General features: G+C 59.5%; 2 protein-coding genes across 8 annotated transcripts; both read left to right on the top strand.

Moving 5' to 3' along the window:
- The first annotated feature begins 63 nt into the window (after positions 1 to 63).
- On the top strand, positions 64 to 5,827 carry POLR3C (RNA polymerase III subunit C). Its single transcript, XM_049804538.1, has 15 exons — positions 64 to 150; positions 775 to 951; positions 1,451 to 1,706; positions 2,037 to 2,222; positions 2,360 to 2,448; positions 2,864 to 2,968; positions 3,163 to 3,255; positions 3,429 to 3,509; positions 3,876 to 3,927; positions 4,024 to 4,084; positions 4,159 to 4,309; positions 4,622 to 4,723; positions 5,169 to 5,218; positions 5,325 to 5,474; positions 5,585 to 5,827. The coding sequence occupies exons 2-15, from the start codon at positions 805 to 807 to the stop codon at positions 5,664 to 5,666; spliced, it is 1,605 nt and encodes a 534-aa protein (XP_049660495.1). The 5' UTR covers positions 64 to 150; positions 775 to 804; the 3' UTR covers positions 5,667 to 5,827.
- Positions 5,828 to 5,976: 149 nt separating this feature from the next.
- Positions 5,977 to 8,676, top strand: NUDT17 (nudix hydrolase 17). Of its 7 annotated transcripts, XM_049804284.1 has the most exons (8): positions 5,977 to 6,064; positions 6,397 to 6,519; positions 6,622 to 6,805; positions 6,888 to 6,913; positions 7,047 to 7,139; positions 7,333 to 7,431; positions 7,510 to 7,646; positions 7,759 to 7,991. In XM_049804284.1, exons 1-8 carry the CDS (start codon positions 5,993 to 5,995, stop codon positions 7,910 to 7,912), a joined length of 888 nt encoding a protein of 295 aa, XP_049660241.1. In that variant the 5' UTR covers positions 5,977 to 5,992; the 3' UTR covers positions 7,913 to 7,991. The 7 variants fall into 7 exon arrangements, with proteins under 7 accessions (XP_049660241.1, XP_049660238.1, XP_049660242.1 ...); XM_049804281.1 differs by lacking the exon at positions 7,510 to 7,646 and having other exon boundaries at positions 6,888 to 6,940; positions 7,759 to 8,676; XM_049804282.1 differs by lacking the exon at positions 5,977 to 6,064 and having other exon boundaries at positions 6,200 to 6,519; positions 6,888 to 6,940.
- The last annotated feature ends 71 nt before the right edge of the window (positions 8,677 to 8,747 follow it).

The raw sequence follows: 8,747 nt of genomic DNA, 5'->3' as shown, positions 1-8,747 counted from the left end.
CGACAAGACGGCAGGGCAGAACATCCCCTGGCCCGGTCCTCCAGAGCGGCCAACGGGGCGCGTCGTCGCGTCGAGCGCGATCGGAAATAGAGGGCGGGAACCGGAAGTGCCAGTTGCCATGGTGGCCGCATGGGCCTAGGCCGGGCCTGGGTGAGTGAGATCCTGAAGGGTCCCCTTCGACTGGGCTGGTGTTCCCCGGGAGGGGACACAGGGACCCTGACCCTTCTGAGAGGACCACAGCCCTCTGTGGGGGCCATCTCACCTGGGAGGGGGACACAAGGGACCCCTCTGACATGGCTGGCCTTTGGGAGGAGAACTTATGGATCTAGGCCCTCTCAGACAGGGCTGCCATCCTCCCTGGGAGAAGACATAGGGACACCTCTGACAGGGCTGGGACACCTCTGCCATCCCCTGGGAAGGGACCCAGGGACCCCTGTGACAGGGCTGCCATCCCCTGGGAGGGGACACAGGGATCCCGACACATCTGACATGGGTGCCCCTTGGCATGGTGGGGACCCATGGACCCAGGCCCCCTTTGACAAGGCTGTCATCCCCTGGAAGAGGATGCAGGGACCAGCCATGTGCCAGAGTGTCTGTCCCCAATCCGTCTCACCTCCGCTACAGCACTAGGGGCTGGTTTCACTCAAGACTTGGTCTCCCACCGCACATCCATTTTGGACGGAGCGCAGATGGGTTTTCTTGGGCAGCAGCAGCGTGATCCCCACCCTCCCGTCCCCCCATAACAGTCATAATAACATCAGCACTCTTCCACAGCACTGCCGGGTGTTTTAATCTGCCGTCGAGATGACTCAGGCAGAAATAAAGCTGTGTTCCCTCCTGCTGCAAGAACATTTTGGGGAGATCGTGGAGAAGATAGGGACTTATCTTATCAGGACGGGCACCCAGCCACTGCGGATGATCGTCAATGACACAGGGCTGTTGCTGGATCAGGTACGTCTCAAACCTGCCTGTGTTGGCTTTAGCCTGAGTGCGATTGGAGGTGTTAGATAACACAGCCTGGACTGCTCTGATATCAGCCCGAGCTGTCAGTCCCCACCACTGCTGCTCCTGAAGGAGAAACTGGTAGGAAAACCTTGAGAAGGACAAATGAGCGCTTTGCTGCTTATTAAAAAAAATAAAAATCAGGTGGGTTTTCTTAAGCGGGAGAGGTGGTTCGTTATCTCACTGAAAAAGTGGTCTGGGAAGGAGGAGAGTAACTCTGACTTCTCCGTAGGGACCAAAGGTAGGGAACAGAGTCCAGAGCAACGGGGATGATGCACAGGGAACAAAATGGTGACACAAACACTGGCAGCTCAGCACCAGGGAGGACCACAGCGGAGGGAAAAGGGTGGCTGCGCAGGGAGGAAATGCTCTGTGACTGCTGTGCAGCGGAGTGAGCACAGCGTTGGCTTCTCTGTCACCTAACCAAGCCCTGCTCTGCCTCGGGCAGGTTAAGAAAGCCCTTTGTGTCCTCATCCAACACAACTTGGTGACATACCAGCTGCAGAAGCGAGGTTTTGTGGAGTATGAGGCCCAGTGCAAGCGGGTCCTGAGGATCCTCCGCTACCCGCGTTACATCTACACTGCCAAGACCCTCTACAATGACACAGGCGAGCTCATCGTGGAGGAGCTGCTTCTTAACGGCAAAATGACAATGAGCGCAGTGGTGAGGAAGGTGGCAGACAGGCTGACTGAAACAATGGAAGGTGAGAAGCTTCTCTTCTTAAAAAAAAAAGGGATCCAAGAGCAGGAGGAGGTGCAGCGGCTACCGGAGGCCAGCTTTGCTCAGTGAAAGTGGTACCAGAGGCTCTCTGGGCTGCATTATATCGGAAAGCTGGCCAGGAACTTGGAGAAGGAGCCACCCAAAGTGGCCTCACTGCCAGAGGGGTTATAAATGGAGCCCCCCACCCCAAACCGGCCTCCAAGTAGCCTGTTCGTGGTGGTTCTTTGGGGACCACAGCATTACCTTGTCCTCTGGAACTGCAGGAACAGAGGGTGGCAGAGCTTGACACTGCTGTCTCTCTTCTCCGGCCTAGACGGGAAGACCATGGATTACACTGATGTCTCCAACACATTTGTGCGCCTGGCGGACACGCACTTTGTACAGAGGTGCCCACTGATCCCTGAAACCCCTGAGACCCCCGATGCACCCCCTCCTCCTGCGCCTATATTGGTGATCAATGAGAAGGACATGTATGTCGTGCCCAGGCTGAACCTCATAGGTAAGAAGGCCCTCGGAGTAACTCTGGGTGCTACCAGATGGTTAGTGGGGTGTTTGGGGAGCGCTCAGCCACACACCGTTCACCTGAGACCATAACAATAGTTTTTAAAAGGAAATGCCGTCTTCTGTGTTTCACAGGGAAAGGGAAGCGGAGACGATCATGCGACGAGGAAGAACGCGGTGAACACAAGGCTAAAAAGCAGAAGCAAGATGGAGAAAGCTCGGAGGTACTGGGAATGCTGAAGCAATGTCGTCCTCAGCTCTCTGGGGCTGTAAATCAGAGCTGGGTCTGTAGCACGTGGGAAGGGTGGAGGCAGCTGCCTGTTGGGCAGGACACTGCCTGTTTCCCGCATGTAACCTTTGCTGGGGATGCGCCTCTGTCGCTGTCCTGCCAAGGGTTGAGCTCCTTCCTCCTCCACTGAGCTTACAGGCTGAAGGGATCCAGCATCTTCCTAAACACTTTCTTCTGGGGAAACCAAACAAGCAGTTTTGTGGCTCCTCTCCCCTCAGGTTTTGTGGCTCCTCTCCCCTCAGGTTTTGTGGCTCCTCTCCCCTCAGGTTTTGTGGCTCCTCTCCCTCAGGTTTTGTGGCTCCTCTCCCTCAGTTTTTGTGGCTCCTCTCTCTCTCACTGTTCCCCCACAGCCTCCACCCGATGATGGCATTTACTGGCAAGTCAACATTGACCGGTTCCACCAGCATTTTCGAGACCAGGGAATTGTCAGTGCCGTGGCCAACCGCATGGATCAGGTTCGTGGATGTGCTCAGAACCTCCTGCAATCACTCTCCATGTTGGGGAGAGCTTGATGGTTGTGGTCATGGTGGGGAGGTTTTAAACCCTGCACCGGGGCAGGCAGGGGTGGCCCGTGTTCAATTGCTGCTGGGGGAAGAGCCCAGAATAGAAGTTCTCCTACACCAAGAGCTGTTTCTTTCCCCAAAACCAGACCAGCAGCGAAATAGTGCGGACGATGCTGCGGATGAGTGAAGTCACCACGTCCTCCAGCGCACCGTACACCCAGCCGCTCTCTTCCAATGAGGTCAGTTCCTGCCCCTGAGAAGTCGGGGTGTAGCCGAGGCCTTTCTCCACTGGCATGGCTCTGGCACCAGGTTTGGATCAGGCAGGAAAAGTCTCTAAAGCACCTGCAGATTTAGGCAGGCTCCTTATTCCATTTTACTCCCATTTATATTCTGTCTGTTCTTCCTCCTGCAGATATTCAGATCTCTTCCAGCCGGATACAACATTGTGAAGCAAGTTTTGGACCAGTATCTCACCCTGTTAGCAGACGACCCGGTAAGAAACGTGTGATTATTTTTACTGCCCAAATGCAAGAACTCGGTTGCGTAAAAAAATTAAATGCTGGTCAATGGCGGTTCCTCGCCAAGCTCCCTACACCCCAAGTCTGTGCCACTTGCTGCCTCCCTTTAGCCACGTGCTGGGGAGATCTCAGATCAAGGGAAAAGCAGTTTTTACTGATATTTAAAAGATGCTGAAAGTGTTAAAAAAATATGGTTGATGTTCTTAAGCTGTCAAGATCACAGATTTTATTTTTTTTTAATAAAAACTATGTAGTACTTTTTACAATCAAGATTTTAAGAAAATAAGTATTTTTATTACTTTGGGATGTACTGAACTTTTTTTTTTTTTCTTTCCTTGTAGCTTGAGTTTGTGGGTAAATCCGGGGACAGCGGCGGGGGCATGTACACTGTCAGTATCCTTTGTGGGTAAACTACCTGCCCCAGCGTTTTCTGGTGCATAAAGCGATTCCTGAGCACTGGTGTTATCTCTTGACCTTGATCTTGTACAGACCTTCACAAGGCCCTGGCGTCTCTGGCAACGGCAACCCTGGAGTCCATCGTGGAGGAGAGGTAAAGCAGCGATTTGAAGATTTCTTGACCCTTTCTCGCTTCCATCCACTGATTTATTTTCCTCTCCCGCTCAGATTTGGTTCCCGCTGTGCCAGGATATTCCGCTTGCTCCTGCGAAAGAAGCATTTGGAGCAGAAGCAAGTGGAGGATTTTGCCATGATCCCAGCCAAGGAAGCCAAGGACATGCTTTACAAAATGCTGTCGGAGAATGTTGTGTCCCTGCAGGTGAGCGTGCCCACCCTGTCACCGGAGTGAAGGTAACGCAAGGGGCGCGTGGACAAAGAACGAGGTTTGGGGGCTGGAGAGCAATGGATGTTGAGGCCTCTGAGATCTCAGAGACTTCTCCAAGCGAGAGCGGATGTCGCTCTCCTGCTCCTCACAAAATGACTCTCCAGGTGACAGACTCCTGTGAGCAAGGGACACAGCGCCCTGCACGGGACCCCAGCAAAACCCCGGCTCAGTCCCCAACCCCATGTAGGTCACCGCAGGGACATGCTGCATGGTGAAGTCCTCCCCCTTTCTCTTGCCCACGGGTAGGAGATTCCCAAGACTCCTGACCACGCACCATCCCGCACCTTCTACCTCTACACCGTGAACATCCTGTCCTCCGCACGGATGCTGCTGCACAGATGCTACAAGGTAAATCCCAGTCACCAACGTGGATGCTCCCGCAGACCTGCTGGTGGTTCTGCTTGGTCTGCCCGTCCCCAAAAGCCAGTGGCACCACCCTGATCCCTGTCAGGTCCCCACATGGCCTCCATCCGCACAAATATTTCCAAGCAGGGGGGGAAATCCAGGACCCCCAAGCGTGCTCCTGCTCCGGGTGGTGGAGCCCAGTGGCTCTCCACCACCACCACCACGCATGGTTCTCCACCACCACACATGGTTCTCCACCACCACCACTGCGTGTGGTTCTCCACCACCACCACACATGAGCGAGGGCGACTGTTAGGCCACCCCAACATTTCCCCACCTGTTTTGGTTCTGCTGTCTGAGCACGGGTATCTCCCTCCCACCGTGCCCCCCCCCCATGGCGTGTGGGGTGGAGGCTCACCCTGCCCCTGTTTCTCTTTCCTCTTCCCAGAGTGTGGCCAACCTGATTGAACGGCGTCAATATGAGACCAAGGAGAACAAGTGAGCGCTGGTGATGAGGAATCGCGAGGACAGGGTGGTGGATTTGGCCAGGGTGGGGGGGGTCTGAAGCCACCATTTTCTTGTCCGTCACTCCCCTCCCCTCTAGGAGGCTGCTGGAGAAGTCGCAGCGGGTGGAAGCCATCTTGGCATCCATGCAGGCCACTGGCGCCGAGGATGCGCAGCTGCAGGAGATTGAGGAGATGATCACCGTCCCAGAGCGTCAGCAGCTGGAGAACCTCAAACGCAACGTCAACAAGTGAGCACTGGTGGGAGGGGAGGACTGGGGCCTGGAGTGGGGGGACAGCAGGCCGGGGGACCCCCTCGTTGGCCTTCCCAGGCACTCCCACCCCTCCCTCTGCCGCCCAGGATTGACGCCAGCGAGAACCAGGTGGATGAGACCATCTTTGTGCTGGAGTCGTTCATAGAGAGCACCATGAAGAAGCCCTGAGGGTGCTCGGGGAGGTGGCGGGATGGGGGACGACGACACAGACACACACGGGCCCGTGTCCGCCCTGGCACTTGTGCTGCTGTTGAGGGAAATAAAGCAAAAGCCGCTGACGCTGCCTGAGTGTCCCGTGGGGGGGGGACGACGACACACTGGACCGGGCACGACAGGGACGGTGTCCCCGCAGCACCCCGGGGGGCGACAGCGGCCCCCCGCCCCCCGCCTGCCTGGGGCTGGTGCTGCCTCAGCGGCCGCCGGCAGAGGGCGCGCTGGTTGGCCAGGGTAGGCTCCGCCCCCACCCCGGCAGGCCCCGCCCCCCTGCGGCGCCCATGGCGGGGCTGGCGCGCGTGCTGGTGCACGTGCGGTGCGGCGGGGCGGGGGGACCCGCGCGCTTCGGGCAGGTACCGGGGGGGGGGGGGCGGGGAGCGGGCGCCAAGGGGGCGTGGAGCGGGAGGGGGGAGGGGGGCGAGCAAAGCGCGCACAGGGCGGGGGGGGTGAGTGTGCCGGGGGCGCGCACAGCGGGACGAGGGGTGCGCAAGGGGATGGGGGAGCGTGAGCGCGCAGGGCCCTGCGTGGGGCAAAGGAGAGGGGGTGGGCGCGGTGCCGTGGTCGTCGTGGTGCCGCAATGGTGGCCGTCACGGCGCCGTGGCCGTCGTGGCGGTGTGGTGCCGTGGCAGTGGCCACGCCGCCACCGTGCCCCCGCTGGCGCTGCCCTCGCCGCCCCCGCCCGCAGAGCGTCACCGGCGCCTTCTGCCCGGCACACGAGGACGCGGCCATGGTGAGCTGCGGCCTGGACCGCGGCCGCTTCCTCCTCTCGGACGCGGCCTTCCCCGGCTCCACCACCGCCCTCCTCAAGGTGGGTGGGGGCCGAGGGACCCCTGCGTCCCCCCCAAGTGCCACCCCCCCCCCCCCGCCGCCCTGTCCCCTCAGGTCACCTTCCCCCCTACCCCCCCCGCAGAGACCCTCCTTCTGCCCCGCCAAGCGCCTGGGGGAGCAGCCGGAGCTCGCCCTCCCCGCCGAGCTGCGGGGCCGGGGGGTGGCCGCAGGGGTGGCCGTGCTGCTGCAGACCAGCACCGGCCGCATCCTGCTCACCCGCCGCGCCGGCACCCTCAGCATCTTCCCCAACGTCTGGGTGCCACCCGGTGAGTCCGGCCGGGGTGGGGAGTGGAAATACGGGGTGCTGGTTACTTTGAGGTGCCCCTAACCTGCTGTCCCTCCTCCCAGGTGGGCACGTGGAGCCGGACGAAGAGGTGAGGGGACAACATGTGGACCATAAGGTCTCCGCCTGGGAGAGGAGAGGGGCAGTGGGCCTTGGGGGGTGCTGGTGCAGCCTGACATGCCCCTCTGCCCCCCCCCCCCCTCCCATTTTCTCCTTGGCCACAGCTGCTGGACGTGGGGCTGCGGGAGCTGGAGGAGGAGACAGGGCTGCACCTGGAAGTGGGAACCTTCTCCTGGAAGATGCTTGGTCTCTGGGAGGTAACATCCTGCTCGGCTGGGGGAGGGTGGCCTCAGCACCACCAACCACCCCTATGGAGCTGAGCACTCCTGGGGGGGGCGACGGGACAGCACCCAGTTGACGCATCCCCCTGCCCGCTGACCACATCCCCTGCTCGGGACCCCAGGGTGCCCTCCCATCCACAAGTACACCCCACCCATGTCCCCCCGCCAGTCGATCTACCCACCCATGCTGAGCCAGGGACTGCCACGCCGTCACCACATCGTCACCTACCTGCTGCTCCTCTCCACCGAGTCCCATGAGCAGCTGGAGGTGAGGACCTGGACTAGGGCCCTTGCGGTTTGTCCCTGGGGGGGGAATTCCTCGCCTGAGTGCTGCCTTGGGGTTCAGGCCAGGATGTGTCCCAGTGAGAGTGAGGTGAGCGCCTACGCCTGGCTGGAGCCCCCTGTCCTGGAGGCCATCGCAGCCACCGAGGACGGAGCAGAGAGTTTGAGAAATGGTCCCAGTGTGCTGCCAGCCACCGTTGGGTGAGGACACACCTGTATGCCTCAGGGTCAGGGACACTAGGGCAGTAAGAAACAGGGGTGCAGAGCCCCAGGACCCATGTTGCCTTATCCCTAATGGCTTTCCCTCTCCCAGCATCACAGAGCTGAGCAATGGCTCCTCCAGCACCACCCAGCTCCCGACCTCAACCTTCCTGAACACGGCTCCAGCCGAAGGGGAGGACGTGGAACGGGTCAGCACCGGCACCAAATTCGCCCTCCAGCTCTGGTTGGAGTCCCTCAGGGAGTAGGGATGAGTCCAGCCCTAGGGCAGCATCATGCCGCTCCTGCAGCCGCCGGCAAAGAGAATAAAGTTACTGCCCACGGGGACCGGAGTCTGTGCTGGAGCGGGACAGGGATCTCAAGTGGCAGGGAAGCAAGGCAGGGAGCGTTACAGGTGGGTAGGGACCCTGCCTGCCACAGGAAGGGCAAGGAGAGGACAGCAGGGTGGCCCAGAGGGGTCATGGCTTAGTGGGGTGGCAGGATCAGCACCCATCAGCTAACCCAAGACTGGGATCCCCCAATCATGTGCGCAAGCTGGGCTGGGTGGGCTTCTGTTGGGTTAAGGTGGACCCTGCACCATACAGAAACTGCTCCAAGGGCTCGTGCAGCTTGGGATGGAGCTGGGTACATGCCCTAGCACAGCTGCCAGCTGCTCCTGGTGTGTGTGACAGGGCTGGGTTTATAAAAGACATGTTGTCACCCTCGCGGTACCTGGAGCAGAGCCGCTGTGCTTGCTAGGGGACTGATGTCCCACGCCAGGCATATCCCATCACGGCTTGGCTGCAGGGAAAGCAGAGTAGAGTTAGGGTGCATCGGTGAGCTAAGCCCACAGCGAGCCAGCCCAGTACCTTGGTGCGATCTGGTTCAGAACAACTGCCCTCCAGCAGGGGATTTCAGGAATGCGGAAGTTTAGAAGCTCCAAAAACCCATTCAGAGGGGTCTGGGAACACATGCAGGCAAGCCAGGGCCAAGAGCCCCACACTCTTTTGTCCCCCAACTCCTGCTCTTCACACCAGAGCAGAAGCAGCAGCAGTTTGGCTCCTGCTAAACCAGAGCAGCTCCACACGCCCAGTCACCATACAA

Source organism: Accipiter gentilis, chromosome 7 (assembly GCF_929443795.1).
Source record: "Accipiter gentilis chromosome 7, bAccGen1.1, whole genome shotgun sequence".
Taxonomy (NCBI): Eukaryota; Metazoa; Chordata; class Aves; order Accipitriformes; family Accipitridae; genus Astur; species Astur gentilis.
Note: the sequence above shows the minus strand (reverse complement) of the source record. Positions and strands in the feature narration are given on the sequence as shown.

Bases quoted from the DNA above. Each gene is read 5' to 3' on its own strand.
- POLR3C (XM_049804538.1), top strand. From the start codon at position 805: ATGACTCAGGCAGAAATAAAGCTGTGTTCCCTCCTGCTGCAAGAACAT. The intron at 3,510-3,875 runs GTAAGAAACGTG...CTTTCCTTGTAG, and splicing joins CCCTGTTAGCAGACGACCCG to CTTGAGTTTGTGGGTAAATC. The intron at 4,724-5,168 runs GTAAATCCCAGT...TCCTCTTCCCAG, and splicing joins TGCTGCACAGATGCTACAAG to AGTGTGGCCAACCTGATTGA.
- NUDT17 (XM_049804279.1), top strand. From the start codon at position 6,289: ATGGTGGCCGTCACGGCGCCGTGGCCGTCGTGGCGGTGTGGTGCCGTG. The intron at 6,941-7,046 runs GTCTCCGCCTGG...CCTTGGCCACAG, and splicing joins GACAACATGTGGACCATAAG to CTGCTGGACGTGGGGCTGCG. The intron at 7,140-7,332 runs GTAACATCCTGC...TCCCCCCGCCAG, and splicing joins AGATGCTTGGTCTCTGGGAG to TCGATCTACCCACCCATGCT.